The sequence below is a fragment of the Ambystoma mexicanum genome, chromosome 5p (assembly GCF_040938575.1).
Source record: "Ambystoma mexicanum isolate Mex_15411 chromosome 5p, UKY_AmexF1_1, whole genome shotgun sequence".
NCBI classification, from domain to species: domain Eukaryota; kingdom Metazoa; phylum Chordata; class Amphibia; order Caudata; family Ambystomatidae; genus Ambystoma; species Ambystoma mexicanum.
In genome coordinates, this window is record NC_090930.1 from 197,573,128 (window position 1) to 197,594,893 (window position 21,766).

The window sequence follows — 21,766 nt, forward strand, 5'->3', positions numbered from 1 at the left end:
CCACTAGTTAAACTGTACCCCTTCAAAAACCTGTTGCCATCTTAACTGGCACCTGGGTCATTAAACCCTCCACTCTCCCTGTCCTCACCCCCCGCTCGAATTAGACTGCAACAAGATGTGACATGGTATGCTCCCATGCCCCCTACTACACTCGTGTCAGCACTCGCTGCTGCCCTGAAGGCACGCTCCTTTGTTAACCACCCAACATGCTGTTAACTTCTGTCTCCTGCAGTCCCTTTGTAGCCATACCTGTATCTCTGCCCCTATATCACACTCTGACCCTCTCCTAACCAAGCTCTAAAATTGTAATTGTATCTCACCCATGCAAACCCCTGTCGTTCACCAATGCCTTCTTGATGACGTCTACGTAAACAGCCAAACACCATTGTCCAGGATTACTCTCAGCGCACCCGCATATATGCAAGTGCTAAGGTCCAGACTCTATGACCACTGGTAACCTGGCTTTCGCCGCCCACTCCCAATCCTTCTCTTCGGCCCCTTCTTCGACTCTCACCTCCCTGTACAGCGATCCACCACTCCCTTTTCCATCTCCCTTCTTTGCTGCCCTCATTACCAGTTTCCCCTAATGTATCTTTATGTTCATGTGCTTTAGCTTCTTACTACTCCCTACTATTGCTCCTTACAAAGTACAGGAAGCTGTATTTAAAGCTGGGTACTATTGACAGTGTCTTCAATTAACCAACTGGACCTCAGTGTTCACCCTATCCCTGCCCATACCTCGCCCATTCTCTTCCGTGCTCACCTCTTTTCCACCTGTTCCGTCCTGGCCACACCGTCTACGCACCTTTTTTCTACTATACCCAGCATACTCCTACTGTGGAAATAAATAAAAATATTTGGATGCTCCATTTTAATCACAGTGTGAGGCATCCACCCAAACGCTCCTGCAATTTCAGCCGGGAACAGCCACCCAAGCTTTCTACCAGCTACTCCAAGTGGGTGATGGGCGACCACATACCCTCGACGTTGAAGTCCCCAGGGCCTGTATCGTTCCCTCTGTTGCTTTGTCACTGCTCTCGGGGGAACTGTCCTAGCCCCTCCCGGGCCACTTGTTTCAGGAGATGGCTTATCTCCTATACCTCCTTTACTACTGGAGCTCCACTTTACCACCTTATGACCACTTCCTGTTCTTTGTCCAAGACTGGGGAATCCGCACCCTTCGACCCCACTTTCTCCCCTTACCACTAACCCCCACTCTACACCCTGGACTTCCTTACCACTCTCAAATATGCCCCCTGAGCCCTACAATTACTCTCACTGATGAAGACCCTCGCCCCTGCACCCGTTAAAACCTAAACTAGATATACCACCCCAACCTATCTTCCCACGCAATTTGCCCCCTGTGAGGGCTCAGAAATGCGAGACGACACAAAGATATTGTTTTCTCAAACATTGACATTTTATTAAATAAAAAAAGGGGCGAGCCAAATGCCCCTCTTTCCCCAACAAGGGTGGCCCTGCCTAGCAAACTAAGACTAGAGAAAAATGACCTAGTTTCCAAAATGTCTCCAACCCTCACACTAATACACACAACAAAATTACACAAGGAATGTTTGGCCGTCTTCAGTTCAACAAAACAGTAAATCCATTCAACCTCAACGGGTTTAGAAAGTACTCCCTGTGACCAAGGTTGGACTCCCTTCCCCTGGATCAATTCAGGAATGCCTTCAGCAAAATTCAGATTCAATAAAGATCTGGGCAATAACAAAGTTCTGTTCAACGTAGCACAAAAAGTCTTTTCCATTCACTGTATCCTTCTACTTGGCAAAGTAAATGTCTCTTTCATAAATGCTTGGTCATAAATCAAAACACCTGTTATTTTCCACAGTTTCCTGCTTGGAAAAGTAAAGGTCTCTCCCTCGAAATACAAGTTCATAAACAAAGACAATTGTTCTCTTCAAAAAGGCCAAGTAATTATTATCACATCGCACTACTTCAAAGGAAACTCTTGTCAGGGTAGCATTGCAATTACTTTTGGTACTGCAACCGTTCATCAAAAAGGTGACAGAATTAACAAGTTCTTTCCAACACACCTTTTCAGCACAAACACATGGCTTTAAATCATCCACTTGTTTCCTGGTATACTCGCCTGCCAGTACTAACTACTATTGGTCCGTTTCCTGGCTTACTCACCTGCCAGGATGAAAACTCCTACTACTACAATTGTGCTTGCTCCAAGATTCTCCACACCAGTATCCTAGTTGAGGAGGTTTGAACAATAACTGCTTCCCTTTATAAAGTCTCCTGAGAAGGTGGGTTACAGATCTCCCCAGATTGGTGTCCCATAAAAGGGAAGGTGCGCCACTCCTACCTTATTTCATTTGTTCGGTATTGAAAACCATTAGTTCCATTTAACTGTCTTAGTCAGAGCGCTCCAGGGTCATCTGGCATCTCAGGCCAACTCACCAGTCTTTTCCTTGCATCTTCTGTTCACTCAGGTGCTACAGTGTAGCTCCTTGGCTCTGTCTGCTTGGCTGGCAGCTCTGTTATGACTGTCGCGGGAGCGCACTCCTCCTGTGGAGCTCCGACAGCTCTGTTAGGCCTGTTGGGAGCTTGTCTCCCACGCGGTGTAGCTTTTCCCTTTGCTGCTTCCAGCTGTACTTTCTCTCCCACGTCAGCTTCAGCTGGTGCTTCTCCTGCTTTCACAGCATATCCCGCATTCGGTAATGCTTCAACCTCTGCTACATCAGCGTCTCCTTCCTTTACCTGAAACTCATTACTGCTTTTAAAGTCCCACTCGGGTGCTCCACAGTACAACAACTAGACCGCTCATTATGTTTCATGGTCTTCATAACTGAATTTCTCTTCCCAGTCCCAGAACCCTACGCATTCTGAAAATCAAAATGGTTTTAATAGCAAAAACATCAGTTTGTTTACAAAAAAAACATGAAGGCTTTAGGAACGTTAGGGGAATCATGAATTAAAGAGGTTATTACTTCCCCCTGACAAGAGTGCCCTCCCATATAATATCAACCCCGACTCAGGATCAGGTAGCGGCTGCCTTTACCAGGCCACATGAGAGGCCACATGAGAGGGTGCCCATACTGGGGTCTTAGTGATGATCTCTCTGAATTCATCAGACCCACCACCACCAAATGCCCCTGCTCCCTACCCTCCCCTGGGTTGCCCAAAACAAAATCATAAAATCCCCCAGGCAAAATCACTGCGATGGCAAACTCTGCTGGCACCATATCACACCGCTCTGAAGGCTCACGGTACTGTACTAACTCAGATCAGCACTTCGTTCCCGGAGCAGTTTCCGGCCCCCTGCTGGCCAAAACATGGCACAGCCCATACAAAGAATACAATGGAACCCCACCAGCGTACGGCATGCTGCGCCGCCCCCAGTGTACCGCCGCTCCCCATACTCATGCAGCGGTCAGCAGATGGCCAACTCTGCACATCGTGAGGCCACACTGATGCCCTCAGCCCCTTTGGAGGAGATCTGGAAGGGCTGCCGGGATCTGGCAGGCCACTGGATGGGAAGACACCCCAATAACAGGACCCAGCCAATCCGCCCCTGAGCGGGCCAGTAAATACTTAATGAGTTGGGGGAAGGAGGCACTATGCCCTTAGGCCCAAGAATAAAAAGAAAAAAAAACATCCAATACCTGCCCCTGTATGAGCAGCCCTAACCCAGTCCCTCAACTGCACTATGTTCCTGGTTCCGCCCAACCACCTACTTCCTGGCCGAAATACCCCTACCAGCATGCACAAAACTATTGCTGCTCACCGACATCCGAGACCAGCAAAGATTCTGAAAAACATGTTTGTCATCAATGGCCGACTGTTCCCGACCCTTTGCCAGGCCCCTATAAATAGCCTGCAGAGCACTGTCCCCCGGAGGAACTCGCTGCATGCTGTACAGAGCCCACATTCACCTGGGGCAATGCTTGTGCATGCACTCCAGGGTCCCTTTCTCCAGGATCCACCAAACTCTTTAAATCCTCCATCTCTTGCTCCAATTTTGAAACATTGCAGGACCCTTTTTAAAAAATCTGGATCTGCTTTTGCAACCAGCAGATGGGAACCAGGGAGGAAAGCATTGTGTCCCCCAAAACATAAAACCTGGCCCATACATACTATTTCTGCAGAGCATTACTCCAGCACCATCCATGCATGCCTCTCAGCACGCCTTTCTGCAAGCCAATAAACAGTCCTGTGCACATGAATTATGCAGCAAATTAGCAAAGTTTCCATTGGATATAATTTCCCTGGTGTGGAGGTTTGCAATCATTTGATTACTTGCCCGCAAGAGTGTATTTCTGCACCGGCAGGAGGCTGCACAGTCGTCAGATATAAAGCAGCAGATTAACTGGATTGATCGAGGTGAAAACAAGAGCAAAATATTATGCCAGACGATCCGCGCGAGACATGGCATCCCCAATGGGACTGTGTGCACTTATGGAGCCGGCCTCAACGAGCGTAGCAATCAATTTCACTTCTATTGTTACCAACAGGGCAACGATGAGCAACATTTTAAAAGCCGCCATATTGCGTGAGCCTGGCAGAGCAGAGAGGGCGTATGCTCATTTTTATGTGTACATGTCCCCCAGGGTCGGACTGGGACAAGAAATAGGCCGAGTCATCCAAAAAAAGTGACCCCCCCACGCCCTCGCCTCAAAAAAGTGGCCCACCTCTCGCTGCATGACCATTTACCTCTTTTTATAGAACAAATGCATACAATATAACTCAACCTATGTTAGTACTCATTCATCGACCTAAGAAGGATGAAAGGATTTTTGAAAAAAAATAAAAAATAAAAAATATATATATTTTTTTTTTTCTTCCAAACCGGCCCAGACATCGCCAGAAACCGGCCCAGACATCGCCAGAAACCGGCCCGCACACCCCAGGGATGATTTCGGCCCGGCCGAGGGGCCAATCCGACCCTGATGTCCCCTGTGGGATATTTCGTTCACTCAGCAATAATTGAGCCTGTGACCGTGCTGGGGCTTAACTATATCGAAAACATGTATGTAAAAGACGTGGCCAGCCATATTTGGCAGTAGCAAGTATATTTTAAAGCGAAACACGTGTGTTAACCTCAAACTGAACCAGCAAACGGGCCGGGAGCGTGATTATAAATAATGAACGGGGCCAGAAGGTGTAGTAGCTAGGCCGCACAGGTACATTCTTTGGCTCTCCTTTATTTATGTAGTACATAACTTCAACGACCCCACTCAGTCTTCTCCCTTAGCAGTACAACTGTTCCTCTTTCTTCCCAACCATTCCTGTAGAAGCCCTAAGCCCCACAACATTCCACTACAATTATTACCTCATCACTACTCATCCCCTTCCGCTACAATTTTGATACAACACACAAAATAAATATTGAACATAGCAATAATACAAAATAATGCCAATACCACCATTTCCTGTAACTTTCTAGGGATTAAAATCCTTCTCCTGTTCTGTATACACCACATATTCCTGTAACTTGTCCAGTATTTTCCGAATCATCGCAATCCTTCTCACACCCTTCTCCCTTCTGCCTGCTTCCTTTATCAGATCCACTTGCTATAAGAGATTCTCCTCTTACAGACCTTTTCTCCATTACACCACTGGCATCTCTTGCCCTCTCCAGAAGCATAATCCCAATGATCCCAAACTCTAGCCTCAGTCCTTCCGATACTGTCGGATGCACAGCTCCTCTTTTTCTACTACCAATGAATGGCTCGGCATGGTACTCCATAGTCTTCTTCTGTGTTGCCAACATTCTATTGGCAACACAACCTTCATTTATTGTCTTGATTCCTAACTTCTTTTCCATCCACAATGGGGAAACGTACAGTTAGGCTCTCTGTCTCGCTTCAAACTGGAACGGAGAAACCCCTGTAGCACTACGGGGCATTGTTGTAATGCCCCGTAACAAATCACTCAAAGCTCTTTTCCAGTCCATATCATTAGCTAAAGCTAGTTGCACACATTCCCAAACAACCCTATTCCATTTTTCAACCATGCCATTGTTTGCCAGGTGATAAGACAGATGCCAACATCCATCCAAAACCCATTTTGTCACAACATTCCTTGTTCTCCTTGGCTCTATTCGAGGACCGTTATCACCAAGCACCACTTCTGGATTGCCTTCTCTTCGAAATATTTTCTCTAAAAACACAATGACGTTTCTTGATGTCACTTTATCCAATGCTACCACTTCTGGCCAACATGAATATCGGTCTACCATTACCAACAAGAACCTATTTTCCTTGTCCTAATCCTTCAAAAGGACCCAGAATATCAATGTCTAGCTCCATCAATGATCCTTTTGGCACATGAATGTGAGTAGACATTGTATTAGTTACCAAATTCCTATCACAAGTTGTACAAGGCACACATTAAATATCCTCTCAACCTGTGCATCCATCGCTGGCCACCAATATCTCTCGCTTACCTTCCTTTTTGTTATTATGACTCCAGGGTGACCTTTATAGGCCAATTAAATCACCTGTTCCCTGAATTTTTCAGGAGGTTTCACCTTAGACCCCCTCATAATCCAACCCCTTACAATTGACAACTCCTCCTTAACCATAAAGTACACATTATAAGTCTCCAACTTGTGCTTTTTTGGACATGCGCAAACAATCCATTCTTTCACCTTATTAAGCAACTCATCTTCCAGATTTCCATCTTCTCACTCATCTCTTCCCAATGACACAATTCCACATACTTGTCCCTTTACATTCTGTTCCGAAACATTTGTACTACTCACCAGTAACTCCATCCTGGGGAAAAAAACCTGTTAAACAATTTCTTATCCCTGACAATATTCCACCTCACAATTGTATTCTATTAACTTCCGAACCAATCTGGCAATCCTTGGCAATTCCTTAGATGTTCCCTTTTACCGTTAAGACCTCCACTAAAGGTTTATGATCCGTTCTCATCACAAATTGCTCTCCCAGAATCTACTGCCTAAAATGCTCAGCTCCCCAACAACTCTCCTTTAATCACTGAATAACGTGTTTCGGTATCAGTCACTGCCCTAGATGCAAACATTCTCTCTATTCCCATCTTTCTGGGATAAGCACTGCACCCAAACCGGTGCAATTCGCATCCACCTTAATTATAGATTTTCTTTCCGGCACAAAACCGCCTAGTAATGATGCTCCCATTATGCCTCTCAATCTCCTTTACAACTGGTTCTCGGATTTTTCGGTCTACTCAAATTTCACGTTCTTCATAAGTTCTCTTAAAGGCTGATTAATGTCAGCAAATCCTGTTATAAATGTATTGTAATACTCTGGCAAGCGCAGGTAAGAGTGCAATTCATCTTTATTACTGGGACAGGGAGCTCCCTAAATTGCCTTCATGGCATTCAACCTTGGTTTATATCCGCCCTTAGAAAAAGCCCGGTGAGCGAAAGGGTGGCGAGCAGCTGCTGTAGCCACAGGCTACTAACGGAGGACCCAGCTGACAGGAGCCTGCCCCTCCCACTGTTGCTCCTATATTTACCCTTCTGCTGGCCCGGAGCGGCAAAGCCCGGTGAGGGAAAGGGCAGTGAACCCCTGTTTTAGCCGCAAGCTGTTTGAGCAAGTAGGCCTCAGCACGCTCATTTCATTTTGTCCACGCCAGTGCTTGTAATGAGACTTCCAGGATTGTCTTGTGTGTTCATTTAGTCTACTCCAGTAGTGCACCGGGGAAACTACTGCGAAGTACAGCAAGGGGTTGGCTTGGTTTTGTACATTATATGCCCTGGGACTTCCATGTAAAGCACACAACAGCACAAGTCGATGGCATAGTGCAGGAAGCGATCTCAAGTCCAGGACCAAGAGTTGGTGGCCCCCCTGCTGAACGCCTTGGGTTTGTGTGATTGTGACACATTAAAGTGTAGACTAGATCCAGTGAGCAAGAGGGGTGGGGGTGCAAGACTAAGGGAGCCCTGCAAGCTGTCTGGAGTACCTTGCTCAGGGGTCATGTGTCACATTAAGGGTCTGAAGAGTGTGACTGACCTGCACTGTTAAGGATTGTGTAAAGCTGGACTGTGCCCAGGGTTATTTCATGATTCCTATGTAGGATTCATTTAAATGTTTTGTCAGTTTATAAAATCCTGGATCAGCTTTTATGTTCTTTTATGCTAGGATTAGCTTTTGTCCCTTTAACATTTTAAATGACTGAATTTCTGATGTGAAGTGTTTCTGTATTGTACAGCGATTACAGTGTGTCAATATTCTAAAAGGAAAGCAGGACACTATCCTACTAATGGGAGAGCAACCAAGAAATCAGGCACTCTTACAAAACATATAGATGACCGCAAATTCTATGATTAACGAAATCATTAACATTTTACATGATCTAGAGCCTGTCAAACTACCTAAACCTTTGCCGCAGACCTCACAGAGAATCAAGGGATGCTCCATCAGGATTAAAATTCAGGTCTAATTGTGCAGTTTCCCCTGGTGATGGGTTGGAACACAGTGATTACATTATTTCGCAGGAGTTGTCTGTGTGTAATGAGCCTAACCCAGGACAGGATAAGACACCTCAGAAGATCACTATAGAGGCAATGGAAGAAAAAGCCAGGGGAAGTTTAAAGGGCCCCCAATTCCTCTCTTGAATGTACGGAATATATTGCCTGGCTATACTACACCGAATCATCCCCTGCAAAGTGAGGGGATAAGCTATACTATTCTGGTGGAGGGGATAAAGGCATGCACTAGTAGGAGTCCTGGTTCTGCAAGGGACAAAGAAGATGGCCAAGGGACAAAGAAGAGGGCGTCAGACCGGGTGAGACCGAGGAGGCTGCAGAGCAAGGTGTGGATACTATGGTATATATCTATCCCCCTGGGTTAGCCGTCACAAATCGATCTAGTATGCGGTCTTATGAGGGCAGAATCGAGGAGTAAGGGATATTGCTCAGAGACCTAACCACCCAACTAATAAAAGCAAGCACATGCTGGGGGACCCTGGCAATACTGGTTGCTGAGAGGGATATCCGTGAACATTTCAACAAAAAAAAAAACAAATGAGAAATGACTATTTTTTGGACCGAAAAACGAAAGTTACTTTTTGCTTTTTTAATAATATGGCGGTTGTCCCCCCACATCCGCACCTCACTCCCCCACCCTAGCTTATACCCTTACCCCACCTATAAGACCCTTACCCCACCTATAATGTATTATACATATACGAAAATACCAACCATTTTCGGTCAAAGAAATTCGGTAATTTCACCTTTAGTTTTTTAGTATTAGGTTATTTCTACAGATACCGTTGAGAGAAAAGATGTGATCTTTTTACTGCAGTGGATAACGGAGCCTTTCTACAGATCATTTAGCCGCATCTAGAAAAGTAGGGACCTTGTAAGCATCTGTGGATGAGAAAGATAATCGTGCAAGAACTGCTCCTATGTTAGAGAAATCCAAAGTGTAAAACTTGTACCAACTAGAATGCCACACACTGTTCAAAGTGTTTCTAAGGTAATTAACGACTTCACCTTTAAAACCCAGCTGGTGGCTCTGCTTAGGATAGGCACGAGTCCTGGTTCTCCAGGGGGGGGTGGTAAAGAGGGGGGCAGGGCTTGGATAACAAGCAGAGTGGGAAACGCTGGATATATTTGGTGAATGTACCGCAGGTGGGTGTAATAACCAAGGAGTGGGATGACTCACTGGTCAATAAAGTCACCCACTGGTTCAGGGCAAGAAGAGGTTTTATAGCAGTATTCGTGGTGACATTGTGAGCTGTAAGCAGGAATCCCCAAGTGAACCCAAGTCGTTACATTATGTTAGGGTGGAGATGGCCTTGGAGGACCAGGTAACCAGGGTAACAACTATGGAAAAAGGTCTCGTCCCCCTAGCACTTTGGAAATTTCTCTCAAATTAAGAAACCCCCAGAACCAACAGGGTTTCCGTTCGTATGCACACAGAAGTGAAGAGAAGAGACTATATTGGCTTTAAGGGTGGGGGAGGCCCTCCAATGAATGCCTGTTATACTCGGCTCCCCAAGCCTGATAGGGGATAGAATTGTACTATTGCGGGTACCAACAGAGCAGATTCATTGGGGGAAAGAGGTGTTGGTGCAGCTAGGCAGGATTCCATCCGCTTACCTGGTTGACAGACTGTGCACCACTATTCTGATGTAGTGTATCCATTGTTGAATGTGGAAACATGCGGGGGTCGCTGGTGCGTGTCCTGTTTTGGAATCCTGCAGGCCTTCGAAGGCACTTATTGGATGAGGCCTGTGTAGAGTTTGCACGGAAGCCTCGGGTGATTTGCTTGCAAGAGACTTGGCCCATGGAGGCACTTTATCTGCAAGGATATAACATTAAGCTGGCTTCACAAGGCAGAGGGGTGGGGCCCAGCAGGCGTTCACTATATGGGTGGATCCAATATTGTTTGTCTGTTTATTTGATAGTGCGCACCAAACCCTTGGGTAGCTGGGCACAGTAGGACAAGAGAACTTAAGCTTGGTTACATAGGAGAATCAGATAAATACATATAATACATACATACAGATATATAGTTACTGCACTAATGGTTACAGTGTAGTGGTATGACAGTTGGCTACACATGTTACAGAAGAATGGATAAGGTCAGGGAATGATACAGTGGAGGAGGTCGGTAGGTAGTCAGGTTAGAGGTAATTTGTTCGAATCCATTTGAGTACCTTAAGTCTAAATGTGGGGTAAGGTTCATCTATGCGGGGGTTGGTAGGGAGCGCGTTCCACGATTGTGCCGCCTTAACTGGGAAGCTGGTTCCTCCAGCTGTAATGCGTTTAAATCTAGGGATCTCAAGGGCATGAGCGTTGGCAGCTCTCGTCGGACGTGTAGAAGTTCTATTTATCCTATTGGCCAGGTAGGGAGGTGCTAATTTGTTCAGGCATTTGGAAGTGAGTGAGACAGTTCACGAGGATTCTGTCAGTTATTTTTAACCAGCAGATGTCTTTTCTGAAATTAGATATATGTTCTCTAGAGGGGATATTCAGTGCTGCTCTTAGTGCGTTATATTGCAGTCTTTGCAATTTATCCGCAACATATTTGTTGGCACCCGAGTACAGGGCATTGCAATAGTCTAATCTAGACATTATGAGGGCATTGGCCAGGGTAATGCAGCTTGTGGTGGAAAGGAAAGCTCTGCAGGCCCAGATAAGCTTACATGTGTAGGCTGTGGTAGATGCAAGTGAGTTCACTTGTTTCTTAAATGTGCAGTCAAGATAGATACCTAGTGCCTTAACAGCAGGCATCACCTTGATAGCGTTGTTATCAATATTAAAGGAACTGTAGCTAGCATTAAGTTTCTTGATATTGGTTTCAGATCCTAGGATGAGTATCTCCGTTTTGTCGTCATTCAGGCAGAGGACCATGGGATGCCATCCATTCATGAATGAGGAGATATATCCTGTTTACTAAAGCCGTGTCATCCGTAAAATTACCTGAGAGAGGGATAAGGATCTGGGTGTCATCTGTGTAATTAGTATAGGTGACACCCAGTCCATACAACTTGTCAAACAACGGCTTTGTAAAGATGTTATACATGATAGGAGAAACACAGGATCCTTGAGGTACTCTGCATGATATATGAATTGGGTCGGCAGAGGCTGAAGGAGAGAAGACTCAATGTACAGTTTGCCAGGAAGGATTGGACCCATGCTATGCCCTCTCCTGAAAAGTGAGCCACCGACCTAAGGTGATTGCACAGTACTGCATGGTCTACTAGGTCGAAGGCTGCAGAGAGGTCCAGGAGGACTAGCATAGCTGTTTTTCCATTGCATGTTTCTGCAAAAATTATTGATGGATTATGCTGCAATTTTGTGGAACTTCACCCGACAGGCACTGATGGAACAGAATGGCTATTAATTCATTTGCACATGCTCCCGAGTAGAGGGAATGGTGTTGAGTTATTTAACATTCATGGCAGCCAAAGCTTCTGGTGGTGGGAGTTTTTAGCATGTACCTTAGAGCCACTGGAAGTTATTGAGAGATAGAGCATCTTCTTCCTCACTCTATCTGGGATAAGGGAATTGAGTTTCCACAAACCAAAGAGGATAAGTAAATTGACAGAAGAAGCTTACTTGTTACTCGCAATGAACAGGAGGGCAAGGAATGGCAGATTTCTGGAGGATCAGCCTGCAAAAACATACCTTTCAGGTTGTTTCGCATTCAAGTTTAGTAGATTACACTCCAGTGAATTTAGAATCCTGGAGCCTAGCCAAGAATTTTAGAGTAGTATCTTGCATAGAGTGACCATTGACCTCTTGTTTCAAGTATCGACAAGGTGTTCATGGGAGACGGCCACATGCCTGTAAACCATTCCATTGCAAATATATGCATAGCAGGCCACGCAAGGCGGGCAACCAGGTGGTTTAAATTGAATACGGAGGACCTTTTACAGTGCATCTATAATGAAATTATGCCAACACCGGACATATTCTGATCTATACCGGTGGGAGAAGTCCCAAGGAAAGGGGAGATTTTTCAATATATAATAAAAAATCTGGGCAAGCACTTTTCTGCACCTAGCAACCGTGTGAAGCAACAGGCAGTGGTATGACGGGGAGTGTCGCAGAGTAAAGGGAGATGTGATATCCTGTGCTAAAAATGTCCAGGTCAGAGGCTCTCAAGCCCTACGTGAAGTAAGAGCTGCTTATGAAGACTTGATCAAGTCAAGAAAGGAGGTTTACACTCAAGATATGTGAGAGAAGATGCTTGATTCCATTAAACGTAAGGACTCGCTGAGTTTCTGGGAATTGCTTGGCAAAGGGAAACCACCAGAGCTAGGCCAACTGGAGGGTTTTATCTCAGAGTACATGTGGTGTGAACACTAAGAACCTGTACCAGGAAACCAGGACATTAGCCAAATAGGAAGATCTGGATGGGTCCTCAAGCAAAGATAAGAATAACATCCAGTTGGTGGTTATGGAGGCTGAGGTAACAAGCCCTATTAAGTCAGAAAGCTGGCAAGGCCCTGGGTCCTGATCGAATACCAGTGGCCTTTTTCCAGAATGAGCCCATTGATTTGAGCAACCCTACCTCACAAAAATCTTTAATGCAGCACTTGAATTGAATAGGGTGCCCGGCTCATGGACAAGGGTGAAAATAGTACCCATCCGTGAAAAGAGTTCTAAGGATGAATCAGGAGACTATCGTCTGATCTGCCTGCATGATGTGGGTGGGAAGATCTTTGCGAGGTGGCTACTGGTTCCTTTTGAATCCAGGCTGGAGGGAAACAATATTATTATTCATCTGCAGGTAGGTTTTCAGAGTTCCATCAGCACAGTAGATCAATGTGCATGCCTCAAGATGTTGCTTGACAAATGTCAAGTTAAGGAAAATGTTTATCTATGCAGTATTCATCGACCTGCGCACAGGATTCTGCAGGGTTCCCAGGTCTGGATTGTGAACAGTGCTGGCAGAAGCTAATGTCCCTGGGGCTTTGCAGCGTGCTATGCAAATGTTGTATAATAAAAATTACTATAACACGAAAAATGGCCTAACAAAACAATTCATGAATAATCAGTCTGAAAAATCTTTTTCTGATCGGCATAAATGCCCGAGAAAGAATTACTTAGAGAATACACCATTCGACTCATCCACCCAACTGTTGATCAACATGGACATAAGAGCACTCTATACAAGCATACCACAGGTAGATGCCATTGAGTGCACCTGCAAATATTTCACGCTGCATGTGGCTTAGGAAAGAGTGCGTGTTACTTTTATCATCTAATTATTTACCATAGGTCTCTCAAAAAAACATCAACTTTGATGACACGTTTTAATTTCAGACCTGTGGGACAGCCATGGGCGCAGCATTTGCGCCTACCCTAGCAGTCATCTATAAGGCTGTCTATGAAGATACAGACATCTTTGCAGAAGATAATCCATTTCACCAGAGGATATTGAAGTTGAAAAGATGCATAGACAAGGTTATTTTCACCTGGGAAGGGGCCATATGTACACTTAATGTATTCCACACCTGGTTGAATAGTATAACCCCAGATATAGACTTTACAATGGAGAGCAGTCCTCGACGGGTACATTTATGGGATCTCACTATCCAAGATCAGGAAGGTAAACTTATTTGTAACCTTTACAAGAAGAGCACGGACAGAAACACTATTACATTTCACCAGTTATCACCCACGCATATTGAAAGAAAATCTTCCCTATGGGGAGTACCTCAGGATTAGAAGGAACTGCACTGACTTAGTGGACTACCGCACAGATGTCAGTGATCTGGAGAATCGTTTAAGTGCTCAAGGTTATCCGAGGAAACTCCTCAAGAACTCAAGTAAGAGGGCACAATGTACTCCAAGAGACACATTGCTGGTCCCACAGGACCCAAGCAACAGGGACAACAGACGGACCTCCGTGACCACTTTTGGACCGGATACAAGCAGATTACAAATTGCAATTAAAACAATTTGTCCCCTGGTGCAATGAAGCCTCCCGGGTGAACCACCACCACGGATGGCACTCAAGAGGTCTAAGAACCTGAAGAAATCACTCACCCACTCCAGACTCAGAAAAAAAGAAACCAGAAGTACAGTTTGGAATATGAGGAACCTTACAGAGCACTATTCCTGTGGTACTTGCACTGTGTGCAGATTTACAAGAAAAATCAAAACATTCCAGGCCAATGAGAGGGAATGGAGCATTAGGAATGTCTCTAATTGTAAGACTTTGAAGGGGGTATAGATTATTCAATAAGCCTGCTGTCTCCAGTATATTGGCCAGACAAGCCGTGCAGTGAATAAAAGGATAGGGGAACATTGTTCAAAAATAAGGTGTATGATTTATACAGCACCCCTTGTTGCACACTTTACACTTTATTGAACAGCAGGGCCCTGATGCTGCATGGTGGGTTGTGGATGTGGTCAATTCCAACACCAATGTAACTAATGTTCTTTTACATAAGGAGTCGTGGTGGATTTTAAAACTACAAACACTGACCAGGAGCTTAAATGAACAAACACCGTCTACGTTCTAGAAGCGAAGCATGTCAAATGTAAAATTTCCGTTATCACTGGCAAGGGGTACTTTCCCACCACAATCGCCTTATTCAACTCTCTAAAATCCATACAAATTCTCACTTTACCATTGGGTTTCCTGACTACAACAATTGGAAAACCCTATTCCAATCCCTCTACTTCTTCTATATCTCCTTCCCTTTTAACTTCATCCTTAACATCTCTTAATGCTATAGTTGTACGTCTCACAGCATGTGACAAATCTACACCTGCCTTCAGTTCATTATTGTGGCAATATCCCTTAAGTTTCCTTATATCGTCCTTAAATACACCATGAATAATTTTTCTTTCACTTCCATTAGTGTATCCTCCCATTTCTTTCTTACAATTCTTTCTTACAATTGACACGGGTTCCTCACTTCCTGGATTAAGCTTCATTTTAAATGTGGCCTATCGAGCCCACATTCACTGGTTTCCTGGCCACATACACCTTCACGTCTGCTAATCTCCCCTTTAATTCAATTAAGGCCATTCTATTTCCTAACATTTTCATTACTGAACCCCCAAAGGTTCCTGGATCTCATATCAGATGTCTTCAATTCGTAGCTCTACCCATTTATCCATTATAATAATGGTGTATGGTGATCCTGAATCCATCACTTCCACCTGCTGCTCCCTCTTTCATCCACCCGCACCCATCAAACTTTATTAACCTGTTTTTTATTTCCACACACAATTCCAAAATGACCCTTCATCCCACAACTGAAAAAATATTTTGTTTAAAGTAGAACAGTTTTATGAATTGGGATAATGTCCCTTTTTTCCACAATAGCATTTCCAGCTAAACATGTTTTCGCCCCACCAGCACCTGCTGATTGGGCATTGTTTCAACCCTCCTTGCTTTTTCTCTCCTTATATTTTCCAACAGATGCATCTTTCCCCTCCTTAGGCTTGACTACTGTAACATCTATTGGTTTTTGCAGTTTTCTTGAATTGCTTTGGTACAAATTGTAGTATGTTTAATCTTCTTGGCAATCGTTATAGTTTCTTCCAACAAAGGATTACCACACAGCCATCTCTTCTAGATCTTTGCTGTTTATATGGATTATGATGCAATACCTTATGAGGTCATTTTGTGTTAACCCCCTGACAAATTTGCATGTTCACGTTTTTTGAGAGTGCCCACATAATCATCCACGGATTCATCAATGTATTGCTTCCTAGAATAAAAATAATATCGATTCACCACAACATTTGTTTTAGGACAATGGTACACATCCAGGCGTCTACGCGCCATTCATATTTTTTGCTTCCATCTCCTTACCCTGTTCACAAAGGAGGTAATTATCTGAAAACTCTGTGTCCCTCAGGACCTCAAGAGTGCAGTAATAGCATGTTCTTCTTTGCAGGCGTCAATTGTGGCAATATAATTTGCCAAGTACTGCTTCCACTCCATTCATGGAATTGGTGGCTCCCAAGGCAGAGCTAAAAAGGGTTACAGTGGAGACTATTTGCATGGTAGTTACCAACACAAGCACCGACACGAAAAAGAAGCAGAGAATAATGACAGGGTCCTTGCCTTTAATCTTCCTCTAGTAATGCACTTCCTGGTATACGTGCAACCCGTTCAGAGGTCCATTCCTCTGATATTCATCTCCAACAGCATCTGCTCATGATGTTCTGGGCACACCTCCAGTCTAACTCCCACGATCCCCTGGGCCCATTCCCCCTCGACTTAGGGGACCTTCAAATTCGCTCGGACTGCCCATGATCACAGCAAGCCATCCGACAACCTGGATGACATCAGAGACACAGACGCCATAATGCAGAGCTCAAGTGCCATGGGGCCATGGTGTTTTCCCGCAAGTTGCCCGCCACTCTTCAGCAAATGAAGTATTCTAGGCCACAGGCAAGTTCTTGATCTCTTCTTTATTTATGAAGTAGAGAACTTCAATGTCCCCCTACAGACACCACTCCATCTTCTCATAAGCAGTACAACTGCTTCTTTCTCTTACCCACCGTTCCTATAGAAGCCCTAAGCCCCATAAATCTCCAAGACCATTATTACCTCATCAATACAGTAGCCATGACAGGTACCATCTTCGAAACTGAAGCAGCTGAACAAGCCTTTTACTAGGCCAGGCTGCTTCTACCTGAAGCATATTACTTGTAAAATTGCAAAGCCCACAGGCCTACGGAACACAACCACCATTATCAATAGGTTGTTTGGTCTCTCTGTCTGCCTACTGCAGGTAGTGGTCTTGATCTTGCCGATGGGGCATTTTCAGGGTTCCAGGTACGTTTTTGACGTGGCTGTATTTTCTTCCCCATTTTTTCAAGTTGGAAGCAAAACAATTGTTTTAAAGAGTCAAAAATGTTGTTTCCATTCTCGATGGGGTATATTTTTTAGGCAAGTTACAAGATATTTGACCATAAAAAAAAAGGATGTCATTTTGTAATCTAGATTTCTATGCAAAAAAGGTAGCAGGCGCCCCTCTCTCGAAAGAACAAGGCATGATAACCTGTTCAGTGGTTATTAACCACATTGAGAGTTCGCAGCCATTGCTTTTTGCTCACTGTACCTTCACAGATGGGAAATATCCATTTGCATATCAGTCTTTGTCCCGCCCACAAGGGCAGTCCAGCACCGAAATGCTATGGCAATTCCTCTCTGAACAAGAGTACCATCAGCAACCCCATACACGTGTTTCAGCCTTGTTGGGCATCATCAGTGAGGTGAAGCTGAGCCTCTTTCTATGCACCTAGTAATACATGTAAACCAAACGATGCATTTTACTGTAAGGTTTCGCGTCAAATCCGTCAGTAATAATATAAGAGTTACGTTCTGTGGCACTGCTTGCACCAGTCATCCGGACATCTCCATGGAGCTGTAATGCTGGAAGCAGGGGGCAGTCTCCTTTCTATCTTTTTGCTTGCAAACAATTTTACTCTGTATTTTATCAGAGTTAAAGTGAAACGGTATAGAACTTCTCTGCAGGGCTGTATATTTCTAATAACTCTTGGGCTAGCATTGAGCTTCTTTGCTTTGTCTGTAAATCGGTGGAAGTGGACCAGTCATTTCTTTCCCGTTTTTAGTTGTTTGGTCAGTTCTACCTTTTTAGGTCTGCTCTATCTTTTTTAATCAGGTTTTACCCACTATTCCGAATTCGTCTCGTCATTACTGCTACTTGAGGTAGGAGGAAAGAATGCATGAATACGGTATCTGTAAAGTACTGCATTACTGGTTAGGTATCAGAGCGCGCAACCAGAATGAGACCTGTGGACAATAGATAAAGTTAGACAAAACATGGGTATTCAGTTACCACAATTGGTTTCATTGGTGGGACCTCTACAAAAAAAAAGAAAAAAGACTTCTGCAGAGTAATTCTACAATTAACTTGTCTAGCTGTGCTACCAATTATTTTTCATAGCTCAATTTGATAGTCAATGATCATCAATAATAATTGCATGTATTAATTCACAGATTAAGGTGAAAATACCACACTAATTACTTTGAATGCCCAAAATATCTTATTTTATTTCTTTGTTGTTTTGCACCTTTTTTGCAGTTAAATGCGGGGTGGGGGCAGCCACACCCCGCTCCGCAGCTCCCTCATGCTTAATTTCATACCCCTACCTCACTGAACAGGAGTTAAAGAGCGCATCCTCTTTAAAACCCTCTCCATCACACACTCTTGCTGATCAAACATAGCACCCCCTACCTCTCAGAAAACATTCACCGCGCCACATCCGAAAGACCCAAGCGTGCCAAGCACTGCAACCAACTTGCAGTCCCGACCTTTAAAAGATCCAGAGCAGGAGGCTCGAGCTTTGCAGTCCTAGCCCCAAAAAACTGGAACAGGCTACCTCCCACACTCAGGAAAAAACCTTCCGCAAGGCACTGAAAACGCATTTCTTCCAATAACCACTCTCTCATAGGCGCAATCCCTTCTCTGATGTTACAACCAAATGGTTTTTGCTACTGCTAACGCATCTCACCTTCATATGTATGAGAACACACTCTGTAAACTGTTGTACATTATAAGCAAACTGGTGTCCGCTTAAGCAAGTATACTGTAACAGCGCCACGATGCCTAAGGGCTGATGCGCGCTTTATAAATGCAAATAAATAAATAAATCTATTTGTATGAGAAAAGGTGCACAAAAGGGAGGAAAAAACAAATGTTCAGCCTCACAGCAATGGGATTTGACATTTTCTTCCTATCCCTTAATTCACTATCCCCACAGAAAATACAGTCTTAGGAACCACACTGTGGTCCCTATGGAAAAAGGAAGAAACAAGAGTCAGACACCGCCCATATCAGGGCAATTGCAAGGCATAGAGGCCCGGCCCAGATGATTCAAGGGGCCAACAGTCTGTATGAGCTAACCTGGCGCCCTTGAGATGTGTCCTGCATGCTGCACCACTCAAATGACTCTGCAAATGTGACTGCATCACCCCGACCCTCATTGAATTGCATTGGCTCCTGCTGCAAGCCCCCCCATCATCTTCAAGTCCTGCTGCATCATCTACAAGGCGGTCACCCTGAAGTCCTCAAGCAACCTCGCCGAGAAACTCAGCATCTCTGGAGTCCTATGATCCACCAGACAGAAGGATATGCAGACTTGAACTCAAGCTGGTGCAGGAATGAAAGAACCAGAGGACCAGCCTTCTCAGTCTCTGCCCCCAAGACACTTGAACCTCCTCCCGTCAACATCAGACTTGCCCCTTTGTTTCTACAGTTCAGGAAGGAGCTTCAAGGAACATCTCCTCCCTAACACCCAAGTGCACTCCCCACCCAACCTGAGACTGGGTGATCCAATCCGAACAGTTTCCTCCCCTGGTTGCTTGTTGAGTCATTGCGGACACATTTCCTGTCCTCCACTGTTAGGTCCCCACTGCCTTCTTCCTGTGCTTCCTTCACCATTTTTTCCCACCAATTATTGTAAAGCACTCTGTTGCTTTCCAAAGCTAGATCCACACTCAATACATTTCCTAATAATAAATGAGACCCAAAGTTTCAAAAGCAGTCTGGCGCATAGCAATTAATATTGCTGATCAGAAACGACACTGAATCAGAAGCCTAGGTGCCACAAGCCATAAAAGCCCATATCAAGAGGACGCATACAGGGGCCCAGAAGGTGCTTCCCATGTGGTAGCTCACAGTGAAACACTCAGAGGGCATATAGTCCAACAGACTGAATGAGGGACAGATCAGGAAAGGTTTCACAGTCCAAGAGACAACACAAGGCCCTCTGCTTGGGTTGGAGAGTGACATGCACAACCCAGAGACTGAACAGGCCCCGCTTCCTACGATATGGCGCAAGAGTCAGGAATCCAAACAGCTACTGATACTTATGAGGAAAGGGAGGCCTGGCGCCTAAAAGAGAAGGGCAGCTCAAGGGCAGTATTTAACTGTCGCTATACTTTTCCCAGAGTACTTTGTCGGTCGAATGTTGGGTCATAATTTTATTGTGCTTAAAATGAGACAAGGTAGGCAAGATAACTCCTGTTGTTGAAATAGAGAACAGTGTTGGCCACAGTGAGCACAGTGTATGAAAGACAAGCAGCATGTTCAGAAAAACTAGTGCTTTTATGGTCCATAATCAATCGAAATATGCACAATACAAAGAAACACTGGATAGCGATTCATAGCAGAGTGGACTTACCTGAAGACCACCATGGCAGTTCTACAGGGAGGGCATGCGAGGAGAAAAATCTGAAAAACCCAAGCAAAACATAGCATCAGAATGGCATGCATGCTCACGGTGTCTACTTCTGCAAATCTAAGCAATACATCACAAATACATCTCAAACACCAATGTCGCTAACAACAAAACTTTATTTGGATATACTTATCCATAAAAAGCAGGATCATCGCAGGTTAAAAACATACATATATCTGTTTAGGACGCCTCCTGGGGTTCAGAAATAGCTATAAATCTTCAAAAACCATCATTGCACAAATATAAAAATACAAAAATTCATTAAAATCCAAACATCCTCAGATAAAACAGACAGCCTAAATGTCCTCCTGTTCATTCAATTTCCTCTGTCGCGCCTGCAGGGCTTTGCATATAAAGGGTGACAATGCCCAGGCTACAAAAGGCACATTGGCATTCAGCAAGAAATACAATGCCGGGCGATATTCTCTTGAATACTGACACCAAAAGCTGCCTTTGCAATATTTTATGCGAGGAACAGAGAACGAGGAAATGCGCAAGATCCTCCACGCCTGATCCACACGCTGGACACCGTACTTGGAAGCTCTGTCCTGTCCTTCTTGCCAGTACGTCACCTGCGGTAAACAATCAAAGTGGGCTCTTGTGATCGGGCCCCTTTGAAATTCTCTGATAGTCCAGATCAAGTAGTCTTTTATTTTGTTTGATGCCAAGATCATAAAACGTCTATTTGCATGTTTCGCTATTTCCCACGTCTCCCTTCTCTCGTTTATCCAGACATTAGCTCTTTCGGTCACAAAGTCAGCCTGCTTAATAAACTCGGGTTTTCAAATTGTGTCCCAGCCTTAATACTATATAACATTCACTTCATAAATGAAAGCAGCCTTTATCATTAGAACATTTTTCAAGATATGGCAAGTTAAAGTCGAATTTGAGTTGGCCCATACTCGAATACATAAAAGGGTAGGGTCCAGCGCAATCTCATCCTGAATATAGGTTAGGCCTACCTCCTTAGGAGTGCCAAAATTCGGGGCAGAGCTTACTAGAGCCAGCAACTTTTCAAGAAGGAGTCCTCTTCTATTTCGATGGCCAATTGGTCTATAAAACCCCCACACTGCTGCTCCATACTTAACCTCCCCTCTAGTTCTTGCAAGA

At 44.5% G+C, this 21,766-nt stretch overlaps 1 protein-coding gene across 1 annotated transcript in view; it reads right to left on the bottom strand.

The window, feature by feature from the left end:
- TMEM164 (transmembrane protein 164) overlaps window positions 1-21,766 on the bottom strand; it is a 718,173-nt gene that overhangs the window by 511,027 nt on the left and 185,380 nt on the right. Inside the window, exon 2 of the mRNA XM_069612615.1 lies at window positions 20,600-20,649. Within this exon, the coding sequence (XP_069468716.1) occupies window positions 20,600-20,649 (50 nt within the window). The remainder of the gene's footprint in view (window positions 1-20,599; window positions 20,650-21,766) is intronic.